The 18,481-nt window shown below is 39.9% G+C and overlaps 1 protein-coding gene across 1 annotated transcript in view; it reads right to left on the minus strand.

Moving 5' to 3' along the window:
* Positions 1–18,481, minus strand: part of LOC134669969 (histone deacetylase 4) — a 128,302-nt gene that overhangs the window by 29,521 nt on the left and 80,300 nt on the right. Inside the window, exons 3-4 of the mRNA XM_063527615.1 lie at positions 6,566–6,681; positions 1,551–1,622 (exon numbers count right to left, since the gene is read on the minus strand). Coding sequence (XP_063383685.1) covers positions 1,551–1,622; positions 6,566–6,681 — 188 coding nt within the window. The remainder of the gene's footprint in view (positions 1–1,550; positions 1,623–6,565; positions 6,682–18,481) is intronic.

The raw sequence follows: 18,481 nt of genomic DNA on the forward strand, positions 1-18,481 counted from the left end.
ATGTTTTTGATTTGATGACTTTCACGAGTTACGTCATGTTTCTTGCGACTGCTAAATGGGCATAGAACTATATTGGGGTTAACAAGCTTACACGTGAATCATTTTGAGGATAGCGATATCAAGTAGGTACCTATTCCTTATTGGAAACACTCGTATTTGAAGAACCTACTTGGAGTACCTATATTCGAAAATAAGGACAAAGTCTAAGCCCATCGACTTGTCATGAGACATAGCATAGGAGTGCCACCTAAAACATCAAATTCTAAGTTTATAGTGATACTGCTACACTTTGTTGCTGCCAAGTCGGTGTAGTTAGACGTTTGTCTAAACGTGTTCTTTCAATATTAATGCATCGAACGAACGACACGGTAATGACTTCATATTATACAAGTCCCTAAACTAAATAAAACCCCTGATAATTTGGCATTCAGATACACATAGCCCTATTCTCGCAAAAAAAACATACAGCACCATAAGACGGTCTCTTTTCTAAGAGCCCAACATAAAAGCTTGCCATCCTTTGAGTTGGTATTTTCAGTATCAGACATGTAGATATCGGCGTGAAGGCCGCCTAGTATTCCTAGCGTTATGTAAACCCAACATGTGTCGAACATTAACCATTCAAACAGCTATTTACAGATGCCAATATCACAAACACCAGTACGAGTAGAATTCGCGGTTGTTAATATTAGTAGACGCATTCAACTATACAATGCCGTTTTGAACCAAAGCACATACAGAGTTTAAATATAGTCCCAGATGAGTCCATATTTAAAATTAGAATGATTTAATTATGCATGCGTATACTAACTATACTTCTCGCGTTGAATGACGGCCCCTTATGACAGTTTCTTCAAGTCTCTTTTGGCTGGGCTTGGTTTAAAAAAAAATTTGGAGAAATATGTTTTTACACCATTTTTATTACTTTACATTTCCAAATGAATGAATGCGTAAAGGGGCCCACTGATTAACAGTCCGCCGGACGATATCGGCCTGTCAGTTGTTCGGAACTGTCAAAATATTGTTCTAACTGACAGGCCGGTACCGTCCGGCGGACTGTTAATCAGTGGGGCCCCTTAACTTCCAAAAAATGTGTACAAACATTTTACGTGACAGTTACGCCATATAAAATGAAACTGTCATTATGCACCATCATTCGATACGAGAGGTATAAAAGGGACTTTATGTCGTTGCAATAAGGGTTAATTGTCCACAATGTGGACGTGGGTCCTGTGCACGGCACCAAATTGTAACAGGCTTGAGCTCTAGTTGAATGCGTTGGGAAACACAGAGATACAGTGTGATTTATATTGAAGGAGAACTTTGAAGATGGCACTGTTGTTGTAATACAGACAATCATGATACATACATACATGATTAATTGTTACCATCATATAAAAATGTAATTATCATTAGAATTTACACAGCCCAAGGTAATGAAGAGAAACGTGATTTAGTCCACAAAATGGACAGATATAACACGTGTATGGCCATAACTTTAAAAGTTCTCCTTAAAAATCATACTGCAGTAGTATGTAATGCAGACTCACTTGTAACAGGAAACTATTTTCTAACGTTTGTTTCGCTCTCTCCGCTATATGGTTCTTTCTTGGGCTCTGATTCTACAAAGAAGGAAACATATCACATGTAGGACAATCCATCATCCGACCACTCGCGTGGTAACTGTTTAGGAGAACATTTGAAAGTACTTGTCGTCAGCTAAAGTCGCAAACCTCGTAACTCTATTTAAAGGACAGTATAAGGGATATAAGGGATTGCAACCTTAGCTAACAATATTTAAAGTTGCAGATTTCCTAACACATCTGGAGGAGTTACGAGGTTTGCGAAATTAACGACGTTATGTACCTTTGTATAATGAAGTTATAACATATAATCTTTGAAGATACGGTGCTTCAAATTTCGATAAGAGTTCATTATTGCCCCTTACAGATTGGAAATCAATCCTCTCAATCAATTATCAAGGAAAATCAATCTTGAATACAAATTATAATATAAAAGCGATCCATGCCATTGATAATCAAATTTAGAAAGCCTATTCATTTTTCTCTATTTATTACGTGTACCTAATCTGAATCTTAATTTGCCTTGAAATTGAACATCAAAACAATAAAAAATTATCTGGCAAATAATAAGGAAAGCCTTTTTAGTCGTTTTCCGGGTGGTAATGAACCCAAAATGCCAATATTGCGAATTAGAGGCCTTGGCGGCTGTATGCACTAGCACCGTGGCAGAGATCCGCGTGCGCATATTTCTGTCGACGTGTATTTCGGTGGGAAACAGAAATGGCGGCGTGCCACGAATAACGCGATTGATGCGCGTGGGCATCGCAAACAATGCGGGGCTCTGCGACTTCTAGCGGATATGCGGAAAAATTATATAGCATATTTATAACAACTTTCTTCACGCTTAAATGAATTTACAAGAGCGCCTAATAGCTTTACGTGCCAAATTGAACTGACCACGTCGGTTTGAGTTACTTTACTAACTCATGCGCGTAAAGTTATGCGCTTTAGCAATAGGTTTGTTTCGCGAACATTCTTGATGACGTATTTTAGGTCAAATGGAAAATTCTATCTAAAGCCGAAAACATGTTTATGCTATCTATCGACAAAATCTTCTAGCTGCAAAATTTTGATTAAAAAACTATTGATCAGTGACTAAATATCGGAAGATATTTATAAAACTTTAGATCTGTAACATTTTTCTACTCTCACAATTTCCCAAATTACTTTTGTCATTCTTCTTCTTCAACCTAGCGTTTTCCCGGCCTAGCGCCAGGGTCCTCTTTCCTGCTCAATCACTTGTGTTGAATGTGTTGTGTCATTAGAAAGGAAAATATATTTTTCAACCTCCTGACTTATATCTAAACACGCCAAAGCCACGTGCGCACCCGGACATTCGATTGCGAATAGCTGAGATCGCACCGCTCCCGTTTATATTTATTGAGGGGCCGCATCAACATTGGATCTAAATTTAATCCCGCACACTGTAAATATAAATACCCGGCGGATGGACGGAGTTATACTCGTACCGTTGGGTTCGGTTATTAATACCGGCCGCGGGAATCTTTATAAATATACGGAGAACAAGATGGGCGCGGTGGAAGGTCGCGGAAGTCTTTGGTGCGACACGTGGAAGTTGAAGTTTGCCCTAATTCTCCGTTTGTCGGATTATGTATGATTTGAGCAGAATTTCTGATGGGTACACTAAAAAATTAAGCGTTATTAACAAAATGTCCAAATATAGTCCCAAAACTAATAGTCTAACTTTATACAGACTTCAAATAGAGAAACGTGAAATTTCTACGAAATTAGGACGTTTATTATATCAGTTGTACTTGTCAAGGTTGCCACTGACGAGCCTTCCAACAGTCCAAATAGGCTAGGCGTGGCTGCAATCCAAAATCGGTATCCATAAATGTCAAAAACGTACAATTTTTAATCTTAAGATGCCATCCATTTGGATGAATCCATTGTAACGGCATCCATTTGGATGGCTCGTCAGTGCTTTACGTTAACTTCGGCGCATTAAGACAGATAAGAATTAATAACTCGGTCCGATTATTTTTGACAGAGCAAAGGCAAAGTATACAGTGATATTTATTTTAGAACTAGTAAATAACGGATAGGCCTAGTCAAAAAACCGCTTTCTAAATTTTGAAATCCGCCTTTTTAATGGTATAACATTAAGATAAGCTCCTTGGAACGATGAATAACTATGTAAATGTAATTCAATTGGCAAGACGGTGAGTTTTTATTTATGTCTTTTAGGTGTTCCTTCATTAATTTTCCGTTTTTACGGAGCCTTAAATATAGGTAACTAATTGAAATTAACGCCAGACTAGAATTTTTTGACGTACCTACACTTTTTTGTGTTCCTAACACAATTATGTTCATGGGATTTAACATCGGAAAAAAGTGGCGGTACAACGGCTGTTGAAGGAAGGGTGGCTGTCTGGCTGATTTCATTACGGTACCTATTATTTTTTCATGTTTCGTTTAGCTAGACTACTTTTTAAGATGTTTTCCCAGACCAAGTACTTATCCAGGAAGGAATATAATATGTAGGTTAGGATTAAACTCTCATCTGATAACTTTTTAACTTACAAAGAAGATACTGTCCTGAAGGCGGCGGTCACTTATAGGTAATAAATAGTACTTCTGCACATTTCTACACACGCAGCGATTTACACATTTATAACCTCATCATCATCATCATCACCATCATAATTTAAGAGCTTTGCTCTTGTCTGTGGAGTAATCGGCACTCATTTCTTTCTTTCATTTATAACCTATGTAACTTTAAAGCGCTATGGAAGATGGAGACGCTAATGCGCATTAGCGCCAACGTTACATCGACCGTCGAGACGCTATAGACCGACCGGTTAAATGAGTCCTCGCCTGCGCGGTACGGGGGCGACGGGGTAGCAGTGTTGGGCATTCAAGAATAAAATCATTATTTGAATAAGAATTTCTAAGAATAAAATCACGTTGATTTTATTCCCGTCAAAATTATTCAAATAATTTTGGTCGGGAATAATTCGTGTGTGAAAAAATTGAATATGAATAATCTTATTCTTAATCAAATGAATGTAATCATGATTTTATATTCTAAATAATATTCCTGGATTAAAAATCTAGTCTGAGTGCCGTTTAGACGTTACGTATAGATAGAGGTAAGTAATAGTAGTTTCTTCTCTATTATACCTATTTTTATGGAATAAAATCTTACAAATTTAATTTACTGTCACATAGTCTTGGTATTGGTACCCGTATTGCTTTTAATGTGATAACTAAATCATCAGGTACAATTCAGCTGATCTGATCGGGTGGTGGATAGCGAAACTCTTGAATAGCTCACTGTACCTAAAATAATGTAACAAATAAAAAAAGGTGTTTTTAAAGGTATGATGAGGAATGGCTCGATATTGCGTATTCCTATTTCTCCCAGCCGGGCACAAATGTGAATAGGCGCTTCATAAAAATCATTCCCATATGCCTCATGTATCGCGGCGGTCACGGATTATTACGCGGGGCAGGAATAAATGGGGAATACACTCATGATTTTTTTCTGTTTTCGAATTATGATTAGTAGTTTCAGGGTCCGAGTTACAAGAGTTAGACCAAGAAAAGTCTGCAGCGATTTTGATAGCCCGTCGCAGTGCAAGTGTTATTTTAAATGTCAAACTTCTATGAAATTATAACGTATAAATAACACTTGCACTGCGTGGGCTATCAAAATCACTGCAGAATTTTCTTGGTTTAACTCTACCGAGACTTATGGTGTTTTTAAAAGTTCTTCTGATATTTAATATTTGCATTTATTATTAGACGGAAATGAACACTAGGTATTAAAATCGTTTGACACACCGCCTGCTGCACGTGTTTTGCATATGCTGACAATTCACCACGCCACGACTTAATCCTATTGTTGTTGCCAATGAGTAATAAATGACGGTCTCAAGTAGAAACAAACACGCCAAATAATATAATACAATTCATGCTGCGACCTGCGACTTTTTGCAAATCTAGCGATAAGCGTAGGACTCTTTTTCTTACCTGCTGTAATTTACTATCTCATTCACTTTCCGTAGGTGTGAAAGAAATAGCATGCTTAAGAGCAAGGGTTATAGGTTGGTAGGGATAATATTTAAATTACTAGCAAAAGGCGCATATGTTTAGCAAGTGCTAACAAAGAATTCAACAACCACGACTTAAACCTATTGTTATATATATATGTTGCCAAATAATACTACATACAATTCATGCTACAAATCTAGCGATAAGCATCGGACTCTTTTTTTATCTGCTGTAATTTACTTTCTCATTCACTTTCCGTAGGTGTGAAAGAGATATTATACGTAAGACCTCAAGGCTTAAGGTTGATAGGAAGAATAAACTAAATATGTACTTAATACGCAAAGGAATATACATTGAACCATCATAGAATATCGTAGTTTACTTTCTATGTAGCTTCATTATCAAATTTTCATCAAAGGCTCCGAAAAAAATTTACCTTTCTATCAAAATAAAATATTTTTACGCATAAAAATCAAATCAATCCGACCATTGAAAAGAGGGGTGAAATTCATTTTACAAACTATAACCAATTGTACTACAAAAGTTAGCTTAATTCAGAATAACATTTTAATTGAATAAAACGTTATTTAAAATAATACTACTACTGGAATAATTATTCCGTGTTTTATTCTTAATTTAAAATAAAAGTGGCATGATTTATTCACTTTAATTTTATTCTAAAATAACGAGTGCAAGAATAATTCTTATTCAAATCGATTGGAATAAGAATAAAATTTCTGTTTTTATTCTTATTCAAGTTAGTTTTTGCCCAACTCTGCGGGGTAGCACGACTAAGGGTGGCGGGGAACGTGCGAGCGCCGTACGCCTGTCGCCCGCACCTTCCCCGCCACCCTTAGTCGTCCTACCCCGTCGCCCCCGTACCGCGCAGCAGAGGACTCATTTAAGTGGTCGGTCTATGTGCTGAGGGGTATCTTATACCGTAGTTCTAGTAGGGATGTAAGTACCTGCAAGATTTGAGAATGAAAGCTGGCCTCGGCGGCGGGCAGCCGCGGCGCGTGCGGCGGTGACGGCGTCGGCTGCGGGGAGCTCTCCGCCGCGCCGGCGCCCTCGTGCGCCATCTCTGCAACAACGATAACACAAGGTTAAGACAACGGTATCCATGGACGTTGGAGAGAAATCGGATTATTTGGACATACAACAATCATTAAAAAAACAACTTGTTACAGTCAGCAGCAGAACTTGCTAAGCCAGGTGTTCAAAATTGACACGCTCTTATTCTCTCAACAATATATTCATATTCATTTTCAATAAAGTCGCGTCAAGATCATTTAGAAGTGGCCCGCTTAGTAACTTCAGCTGACTGTATACAGGGTCCGAATTTTCTAAGTGCGCTAGCATTACATACATTGGTTTTTTAGTGGTACATTTTACATTGAGCGGATGCCCCGTAGAAAAGAAAAACATAACTTGGACCCTAATAGTTACTATCATAATACGCGTCATGTCGCCAACAATAAGTTAGCTCGGTGTTTTATGCCCCAGTTAACATGTATTTTGTGATTGTATGGTACCTTACCTACTCGTAAGCCAGTGCTTACAGTATGTAAAAGCTAAAGCTATATCAGTATATAAAATATAACTATGTACGCTGACATAATTGGATCGACTTTGTAGGTCATCTATTATACAGCCTTCATTTTCAAATCTGTCATACGAGACAGTGTTGAATATTTAGAGGCGTCTGGCTATTTCTGTCTTTGGATAACCCATTATTTGAAGAAGTTAAAATATGCCTACAAAACAATAGTTTACATAATTTTTGCACTTATAAGCTCACAAAAATATCTGATACAATATTTTACTACAAAGTAAAATCTGCTACACTTAGTTAAACAAACAAGATATTTAAGATCTTTCAATGGTTAACGCCTTTTAGCATTAACTAAGAGATATTGGTGGCCACTAAGAGAACGAGTATAACACGTAGCACGCCCCACTTAGCTCTCCAAATAGCCACCTCGATCCAAAACTCAGTAATCGAATATCTATTTCAGGTGACAGTCCCACTAACTTGAAAAAACTTGAAATTCCAATCACATAACAACAGTAAAAAAACAGCAAGCCTGCTTCCCCATTCCCCCCGCATGTAGGTCGCAGGGAGGGGGGTCGGCGGGGGTGGGGGTGCTCCAGGTCTATTTCGGGAGGGCTATATTTGGAGCCAGGGCCGGCCGGGTCCGCCCTTCGACTGTAACCTTAGGCCTAAGTGAGTCTAACGGTGTAGCTGAGGCTTTTGTGTTGGGTCGTGTAAAAAGTCTACAATGTTATATTCTTTCACGTTGATTTATTGTTGGTTAACTTGGCTAACCCTATGCTTCCTTTGCCTCTTTTATCTATCGCTCTGGAAGCATATTCTGAGGTGCAATACTGACCCCCAAATGACTATACGCCATCTCCTTGATTAAATCCGACACCAAGAAAAGTGTGTACTCCCATCTCAAAACTAGCAAGGCATTTTCAACCCCTCTGGTGTCGCAGGTGACCATGGGCGACAGTAACTGCTTACCGTCAGGTGATTTGACTGCTCGCTTGCTTCCCATATCATTGAAAAAATCACTCGTAAATAAGTAAAATACAAGTCGATGGGTTTGAATAGAATAATATATGACACAAAATATTAATATTGACAGTCCTGATGCCTTTAACAGATCAACTAATCAGGTTATGCTCTCAAAAATATACCCATCAATTCGGCGTCAATCCGCACCGAGACAAATTGCCTATCCCATCAAATATTCACAAAATATGCAAAAATAAAGTCCATTAGGGACTTTATTCCGGTTTTGAAGACCTCATTAAACGTATTTCTGGCTGACCCAGTTATTGAGAAGACTAAGTGATATGAATTTAGAGCGCCTAATTTGAGATTGATGTGAGCGACGCTAGCTTTAGTGTCAAATAATTTTACATTTTGGGTGTCCGCTACATCTGACGCGCGAGTGCACACAGCGGGCTAAGGGCTGATTTAGACGATGCGAGAACTCGCATGCGAGTTTCATTACATTGCTGGTTTTGATCGGTCGGTTGAATTGGACGTAACCAACAGTCCGCAATGTAACTAAAATCGCATGCGTGTTCGCGCGCCGTCTAAATCAGCCCTACGCACGCGGGTGCAATTGTTGATAAAATACGTCACACACATAATACGCGTCAGGGCCCCATTTCTCGAACGATATTAGTCTAATATCATTAGTGTCATGTCATGGGGCCCATTTTCGAACGGTATTAGACTTATATTATTAATACACAATCTTTCAAATCGTATGGGTTACTATGGCAACACACTAATAATATTAGACTAAATAACACCGTTCAAGAAATAGGCCCATGGTCTATCCATACGACTTGACAGTTCGTGGACTAATAATATTAGTATAAGTGATAAAGATAAGATAAGATAAAAAATAGTTTATTCAAGTAGGCATATTACAATGCGCTTATGAACGTCAAATAAACCTTTACCGGCTCCAACCGTACACCTCTGCCCCGAGAAGATTTAAATCCCCCCTCAAGTGTGGTATGACATCTGTCCAATATTCTTGTCCAATGTGTATTTGGGCCCCAGTTAGCGTCGCTCATACTATTTTTCGTTAACAACCGCTCCGTGCAACTGCGCCAGCTAGCAGACGCTCTAATAGGTTGCGATTTAGGTATACTGAGAGAATAAAAACCATAACCTAACCTAACCGGAAATAATATTTTAATTTCACGCAAAAGAATAGGCAGTATCAGTAACTGACCGATAACATAACGATAAGCTTATCTCAAGACTATACTGTATTCTCCGTAAAATTCGTTTAGTGCGTAAAATATTGATACGAGTAGGCTTATGTACTCCTATTTCCGACTGGTTTTATTACATTATTTATTTAATACGCCAAACTTCAAGGCGAACGGCTAGAGCAGGAGTTTGATTTATAACTGGTATAAAATAATAAGTCCGCAATAAAAATGTCCGGGCGCGTAAACACCGCGTAGCGCTACGGGCTACGGCGTAGCGCCCTCTACGTTGCCACGCGCTAGCGTCTCAAGTCTCAACTTGATTTTTATCTTACTGATTCGAACTTTAAGATACGTCTGTCAAGAGTGGCAGTGAACGTGTTAAAGGTCGGATGCGGCTTCCACTTAAGGGTTTAATGTCGCTAACTAAGGTATACCAATGTATATCAATGCAATCATTGAAATTTTACTACTATTATTACGATGGGTAGAAGTATTTCAGTATCATGGTTCGACATGCTAAAAAGTCGCATTTATGCAAGTGTGAGGGATTAATATTTTCATGGAATATATTCTTTATTGATAGAAACAAAGAAATAAATTAACAAACATAATAAAACTTACAAAAACTATAGGTAAAAAATTTGCCCCAGATCGCCGTCAACGGGCAAGGTGCCCAGAAGGCTGGCCGTATTTCCCCGCTGTATAGCGATGCTAATACGCTGGGCGAAATAGTGGCCAGCCCTCTGGTCACCAGAAGCCTCTATTAAGCGCGCCGACAAGTCTTTGTACAGTCGACGCGCACTTGGCCCCCACGGCCCCAAAGTTTCGACACCAAACGCCGCAAATATGTAGCTGCTTCCCAGAGCGGCATATTTGCGGCGCTTGAGGCTTTCGGCTGAGGAAGCCGCAGCGCCAGCAGAATCCTTGGTGCTTGGAACATGGGACGGTGCCAGGGTATCAACGCAGGTAGCGTCCCAAACTAGCGGCCGACCCATGTTCCAAGGCACCAGTGTCATTCCGTCGGGCCTCTTGCCGTCATCCCTGGCCAGACCGCTGGGCTCGAGGACTGCAGGTACTTTGGCACTAACAAGAGCCCGACGGAGGACATCATTTATGCTGGCATGGCGGGGGATCCTGCCAGCGCTTCGAACACATGAGAGGCCATGGTGGCCAAGAATGTCCACCGTGGTGCCACATTGACAGCGATGTGGCTGATTGGTAGATGCCCCTAAACGTAAGCTAGCTGCTAGGCGGAAGGTAGTGTTGTCGAGAAAAGTCCCAATGTTTGGAGAGGGTAGCGCCTGCAGCCACAGACCTGACTCCCACTCTGCAGTCGCAAGGAGACGAGCTCGGTCTATCGAACTAGGTGACGTATCTAAAAGGTTTTTCCGTACTAGTTGACAGAGCGGCTCGTCCCACTGCCTCTGCGAGCAGGGGTTTTCAGGCAGGTCTGTGTTGGGACAGGTTATAGACCAGACGTTCTTGGCCTCGGAGCAGTGCGCGGCCTCCATAGATCCAATAGAAGGACCTAGTATTTTCCCTATAAGGCTTTGAGCACCATGCACCGAGGACAAGAACGCAGGTAAGGATACACAAGAAATTTTGCGGATGCCCAGGCCGCCAAACCTAATGGGTAGGCTAGCCTGGGTCCAAGACCTTTCGTCAAAAGAGATGTTAAAGATGGATGTGAGTGTTTCAACGACCAATGTATCTAATTTTGAGACCAAATTGGGGTGTTTCCAAAGATGGGTTCCGCGAAGAATATACGTGAATTTTGGAACGAAAAGGCAATGCTTAATGATGGAATAGGCTGAATGTAGATTAATTTTGGCCAGGCGGTGTGATGTCGCTGTAAAATTTTGAATTTTTGAGTCAACGAAATTTTCAAAGGATTGGTCTAGGACGGGGCAGCCAAGGAGGTGAAGCGATTCTTTGTTTACAATTTTGATGCCAGGGGCGAGTTGTCTAAAAAGGTTGATTGTATTGTCCTTGTCCGGACAGGAATCTGTAATAAAAAGTTCGCACTTTGAAAAATTTAGTGAGAGGCCAATTTCTTTCAGGTCTATGTTAATTTTTTTTAAATCCTCGAGGACGGAAGTCGCTTCGCCGCCGAGGGTCCCGTCATCTAAATACCATATGTTCAATTTAGAATTTAGTTCCTTAATTAAAGGATGTATAGCGAGGCTAAAAATTGCCGGGCCGAGCGGGTCGCCTTGTTGACAGCCTACAGAGGATGCCAGAACGTTACTATTATATAATAATTTTGTAGGCGAATTATAGCATTGCCAAAGGAATTTATAAATCAAAGGAATTTTGTCTTTTATTTGGGTCAACAAGGCGCCCCGGTCTACGGAATTGAAGGCATTGCAAACATCCACCTTCAGCAGGACCTCTCCTGCATTATTATTTTCATTGCACTGAATTAATTTCTCTTACTTTTCTTCTTGCACCATTTTTATTAAACCTCTGTTTAGCCCTATGGTTGCCTTTAGGCGTTAAGTCCGCCATTAGTATTTTGTTGTATTTTGTGCAATGAAGTTTATTTATTTAAACTTAAGACAAGTTCAGTTACGTATTCATTAAAAAAAAATACTCCATATTTTTTATTATTCACTGCCAACGTTTTGGTAACGCTACGCTCGTAGCCCATCCCAGCGTTTTCCCGCTTTGTAGAAGAAAGCGACGGACAGAAATCCCGGCACTCGATGTGTTAAAAATTTAAAACTATAATACCTATACTATAGTCAAGCCGGCAGGTAACCTGTTTCTAGGATGTATTGGCGATGACTAGCGAATCATAAATATTTAACGACTTCTTTTATGATAAAATTGATAAATAATTGTATTCATCCTTGGCATTCTTCGCGCCCTAAACCTGCGCGATTTACATAATAAACCAATAATAATGTAATGTTTTTATTATAGGTATTAAATTAATAATGATTAATTTGTAAACTTTTAGCTAAATAACTATAAACCAAACACAAAGATAAAATATTAAACTTGCGAATTGATTTACAGTGCGACCAAAGTATAATTGAAATAAAATGAAACTAAACAATTTCCATGCAAAATTGTTGCTATGTTTAAGCATTTTACGTCAGAAATGAATGAAGAAAGGAGCGCCCTCATTTATTTTCTACTATTTTATGTAACACTGGAAATCTACAAACAATCTAATCGAAAAATAACGATCCTTTTCGAAAAGAGAAACAAGGCTGCCAGCGCTTACGTAAAACAAACTTTTTTTATTCAATACTGTACAATTTGATCCATCAACAATGCCCCCTCCCCCCGCGATAAAAATAGAACATCGGCTTCGGCGCGACAACTGAAGGACGCGCCCCGCCCTCTTCTACCCCTCCCTTTCCCACCACCCGCTCCCGCTGCGGGTGAGAGTGAAATGGGAAAACAAAACGCGAATTACCGAGAGTTTTAAAAATAGAACACTCACGCGAACCACGAAACGTGCTGCGTCTAATTTATTCGCGGAAAAAAGCGGTTTTGTGGCGATTTTTCGAGTATAGACATGCAACGGCATGATGGTGCAATTCTTTGTGAAGCCTGCTATTAAAGCTGCCACTACACCGCCCCTCAGAATAACTCGATATTTTTTTTTATAATGTAGGACATTTTTACACAAATTGACTAAGCCCCACGGTAAGCTCAAGAAGGCTTGTGTTGTGGGTACTGAGACAACGATATAAATAATATGTATATAAATACTTAAATACATAGAAAACAACCATGACTCAGGAATGTATCATAATACAAATAAATGCCCTTACCAGGATTCGAACCCGGGACCATCGGCTTCATAGGCAGGGTCACTACCCACTAGGCCAGACCGGTCGTCATATATAAAGTATAATATAAAGTATTGGAAAACCCGATTACACTATATTAGCTACCATCAAAATGAAACATATGTCCTTCCTATTCCTACTACTGACACGGATTATAGGTACGCAACGTTATGACTTTAGAGATGAGATGGTAGGCTGGAACCAAAAGGAGTGTTCTTGTCGCGCATCTAACCCCAACAGAACTAGCCGACTACCACAAAACTAAAATTTGAAGTAGGTACTATCTCCGTCTCTATCTCTCTTGCAATAATGTAACGAAAGGGACGCAAATAGGTAGCCCCTGTGAAGGCAGCGCTATCGGTCACGTACGGAACAAACGAATATTATAAATTAAATCGGTATCATGGTGGAACGGATCGGAGTGACTTGAAGAATTTCTTCGACTAATGGTCTAACGGGACGGGGCGTGACCCAAGGGTTCTTTCACATTAAGCCTTCGGTTTCTTTCTTGCTCGAAGCAAAGAAAAGTTTGCGAAGTGCGTGGTTGAGAAAGTGCAACCAACGACGCACGTCTGTACTCAGCCTAAGATAACCATACTACTGCGAGCACTGCAAGTCTCGTTGCACTGCTCGATTTCTCTTAAATTAATCTAATCTAATAAATTAATCATGACATCATGACGACTGCAAATAGTATCCGGACGTGTACATATCATTGTGCTAAGAGCCTATGTACAAAAAGCTGCGAAATTGCATGGACAAATTATGAATGAATTCATTGATAAAGTCGCCATGCAATTGATGAAATTTTACGGCTGATTGGACAGAGGAATACTAACGTGTGAAATGTGCGAACGGCTTTAGATAACCATACGGCTGCGAGCACTGCAAGCCTAGTGGCTAAGTGCACGGCGCGCTAATGCGCTCGCTGGCGCGCGCCCAACTCGATTTTCGCGGGTTTCGGTACAAAGGCAGATCATAAAGTTGTGACGACTGCAGGTGGCATTTCATATTGCATCTGTGTGTTGCAAGAGATGAAACTGAAATTTGAGCAAGATTTCAGGGTTCATGTGTTTTTGTAACCAATCAGAAATCAACCTTGGTAGAAACTACCACAAGCGACATAACTATTTGAGATGTGGGTAAACCAATGACCAATATCGTGTCCAAAACCCCACACGTTAATATGAATGATAGGTACGAGCTCAAGCTAGAATCCTTTAAATATTGGCGTTCAATTGGTAAATACTCACAAATTTTATTTCTTTTCAAACTAACTTGCTATTAGTCCATTTTAAAAAATCCACATTATATAAGTAATGAGCCTTCAAGTCTGTGCGGAAAGAGAAGAGTCGTAGAATCGGTAGAATGTATTGGATCCCATACATTTCACGACTCTTCTCTTTCCGCACAGGCTATACTTGTTTTGGTACTCATAAAACGTTTAAGTACCGTAAAATCACCTGTACTTCAACTGCGACCCACGAGTTCAACAAGTAAGTACGTTGAGACTCTTTTATACTTCACCAATATTCTTGTTTAATTTCTACCTTTTGTGAAAATTTTGCCGTAGAACTGCGTCATTCAAATATTGACAGCTAAATAAAGATATACGAGTTAGTTTTGGACCATAGATGGATTCTTTTGGACCTAAAGTCGGGGATTTTATGGTACCCAAATACAAATAAATTATTTTAACTCCTTCCGCGTCCAAAAAAACAACAAATCCTCCAGGAACACCGTCTATTTCGACCATTAAATCCGTTCCATTTCCAAGTTCTATTTCAGTTGGCGATGCGTCCGCTATTTCCATCGAGCTATATGCAGCCGCGGCGGGAAACATTCTCCATTTTGGAACCCGTTTGTTTGGTTTATAACTTGCTAGCCCCTCCCCTGCACGCGACTTCGTGCGTATAAGACTTGGATTCCCGTACTACTTTGCACTAAATTGCATATAGGGACCGTGCGCGTTCGAGGGCCTGCCTGCCATCTTGTGGCCTGAATCGGAAACATATGTGCACATATACATTGCCAAAGCAAGTGGTACCATCTACCGTTCTCGTATAGATTTATTTTGTACAAACAATCACGCAACAATATAGTTCCCTTAAAACTAAATTACGTTGTAACAAAGCAAATGGAACTACCTTTTTTGGAAAACATGAAAGTCTTGAAACATGAATGACGCAAGTAGGTACCTACACTTTTTGGCAATGCTTGTTGACAGGTAATGCAATGGCGGGAGAAAACCGTTTTGTTTGATGTTGTGTTTTTATTTTAAGCACCGTTTCTGCGAACTCACTACGGTGGAATTTTGTTGTTGCGTGTTGCCAGTTTTCATGTGAACCTGTGTCACCGGGTTGGTCTGTGACCTGTGTACTGTGAAGTACAGTCAGCATCAAAAGTAACGTATCTGATTATGAGGCAAATCTACCATTATTTTATAGCTTAACAATGAGAGATATATTTGTCTATTACAAGGTATACCCGGGTGAGACCAGTTTCAACGAGTTGGAAGGACGGCCCAAAAAATACAGTAGGTACTTAATTCGCACTAACTTTCAAGTATTTTGCAAACCCGATACACGGCTCGATTCTGAAAATGTATTAAATCTCTACTAGACCTCAACAAGTTACGATATGGATAATTTAAAGATATTTGTAAGATAGATATGTCAAATTTGACGTTTCCGCGATTCTGGAGGCCCTCTTGAACGATTTCGACAAGTTATGACTTAGATATCCAAGTCACATCTAGTCGATATCTAATGTAAATCTAGTTGATCTCTATATCGTTTCTAGATCTTGTGACTATCTCGTTTCCCGAATACGCGTGACAGTGTCCCACTGCTGGGCAAAGGCTTCCCCTCGTTAGCTCCACTCTACCCTGTCGTTTGTACTTTCCCGCCAATCCGGATAGAATGCGTCCAAGTCGTCCCGCCATGATCTGACTTTTATATTACACTGTAATTAAAATATCCCTTCTACTCCAAATCATGAGCATCATATCGGCCGTAACCAACAGTACTGAGAACCTATGTAACCGACAACAAATAGTTAACAATAGTGTGTTTGATCGGGCGCCACGTGGGAGTCCTTGATCGCAGGAAAGCGCCGGGAATAAGCACGCCAACGGATTTTATGGGCTCCGAAATAGCGCGCCCGACTTAGAACGGCGGCGGCAGCAGGAACGGACCGGCTGCGATTGCTACTGCGTTTTTACTTTCATAAATTACCTTACACAAACTAAAAGAAAGCAGACCTAATCATAATCATAATCGTTTATTGCCAACCATGGTACATATGTTGTTATAGATTATTGAAGTGTCACATGGACCCTGTCCTGTCGGGCATAGCACGTATTCTTAAAGCTAGTTCTTAAAACTAATGCAATGGGGCGATAACAATTTTGCCATTATAGATGTTGATCTTCCAGATGTTGATCTTTCCACCTACACCCACCCTGTTACGTCTCCTCATCGTAATCATCTTCCTCGCGTTATCCCGCAGTGTATATATATATCTCCTATCTACGTATAATTAGTATCAATACCGGTTTATGTTTGTGATGTGAAATAATGTTAAACGTTAAAAATTTTAAAACAAAGCCGCTTCATTCTCAATTCCCTCGTAATAAACGAATTCACCAGTAAATAATATATGAATGGTTTATGTAAATTCCGTGTTTCCGCGGTCACACCTGCAAACGCTATTATCAGCACCTTTCTTCGGTTATTAATTATTATGTATTACAATATCCTACTATATATTTTAAGTTTAGATCATTCACCTCCGTGCGAATAGATTTGGATGCAATTTGGCAATCAAATCAAATAACACATAGTGCACTTTATATCTCGAACTTCACCTTCTATTAGGAGCTGAAAGAGCGGTAGAAATAAATAATCGTCATGTCATGTCATTACATGGACCGTTGAATGACTTCTAAGCAAACAAAATTACTGGCAAAAGCTAAATTCATATAATAATATATGAGTAGGTACAGTCACCTGCAATAATATGTTACTCTTCGAAGGCCTCAAAAATATGTGACACGCTCTTATGGCTCTACAAATAAGATCGTGTCAGATATTTTTGCGGCCTTCGTTGCGTAATATATTATTGCAGGTGACTGTACATGTTTTAAGTAAATTCTCGCTGTGCCATTTCCTCAGCACGAGGCGACCCCGTGGCCGCCGTTATCATCGCCTTTCATCAGTGATTATTTTTATTGAAGTGTGAAATGCGAGTCTGAATAGATAAACGATATAGTGATAATGAAAACGTTTTTAGTCTATTTAAGGATACTAAGGATAGGTACCCATTTTTTATTGACATTTTATTGTTTGATTATTCCTATATCTATCGGTAACATAGATATAAGAATGTGAGAATTAGATTTATATCTAAGACCCATAGTCTAATAAAACATGGTCTTCTCTTCCCAGAGTGACACAAGCCTACGTCACAATAACATGGCCGCTATACCTATATATAGCGCTATCGCATATTATCATATAGCGCTGTCGCATGATTACGTAGGCTTGTGTCAGTCACGTGACCACGAAAAGACGGGAAGAGAGTACCAGGCGGAATATATTATTATACCATGTCTAAGACCCATCAAGTAGGAACAACGCAGCGCTGCAATGGTAAAGATCGCAAGATTTTGCAGTGCATAGGAGAAGTCTGTCTTGTATTTAATGGCTTTACTAATATGAGGACTCTTATCGAATGATTAGCAGCCAACTCATAAAAGCGATAATGATATGCATTAAGGGATCGACTAAAGCCTTCAACATTTATAGACGCGGGTCTATTGCGAATTTATTTTATAATTACCTTTATTTACTGACGTTTCGACACAGGTTTCACTGGTCGTGGTCGCGGCCAACTGATGTCCCAGCAAAAGCCAGTGTCAGTTAGCCGCGACCACGACCAGTGAAACCTGGGCTATAACCGCGAAAATCGAAGTTCGGAAATTGCGGGGATTTTTCTCTGTCACTCTAATTACGCCTCCGTTGGAGTAAAAGAGAAAGATCCCCGCAATTTGCGAATTTCGGTTTTCGCGGTAGCCGCTCTTTGTCGAAACGTCGGTAAAAAGGTAATAAAATATATTCACGATAGACCCGTCTATAAATGTGAGTTAGAACGCGAAAGTTTTAAATATTATAAAGCCTTCAGAGCGATTAATATGGCGCGGCTTCTACCACACCAAGACAAAGTTCCATCAAAAGACCTGAAATACCCTCGTTAGCAAGAATAGCGCGAGAAAGTATCGACCAGCTATTATAGTCCAGCAAATGGACTCTTTGTCCGGGTATTTTTAGAACA

The sequence above is a fragment of the Cydia fagiglandana genome, chromosome 13 (genome assembly GCF_963556715.1).
Source record: "Cydia fagiglandana chromosome 13, ilCydFagi1.1, whole genome shotgun sequence".
NCBI classification, from domain to species: Eukaryota; Metazoa; Arthropoda; class Insecta; order Lepidoptera; family Tortricidae; genus Cydia; species Cydia fagiglandana.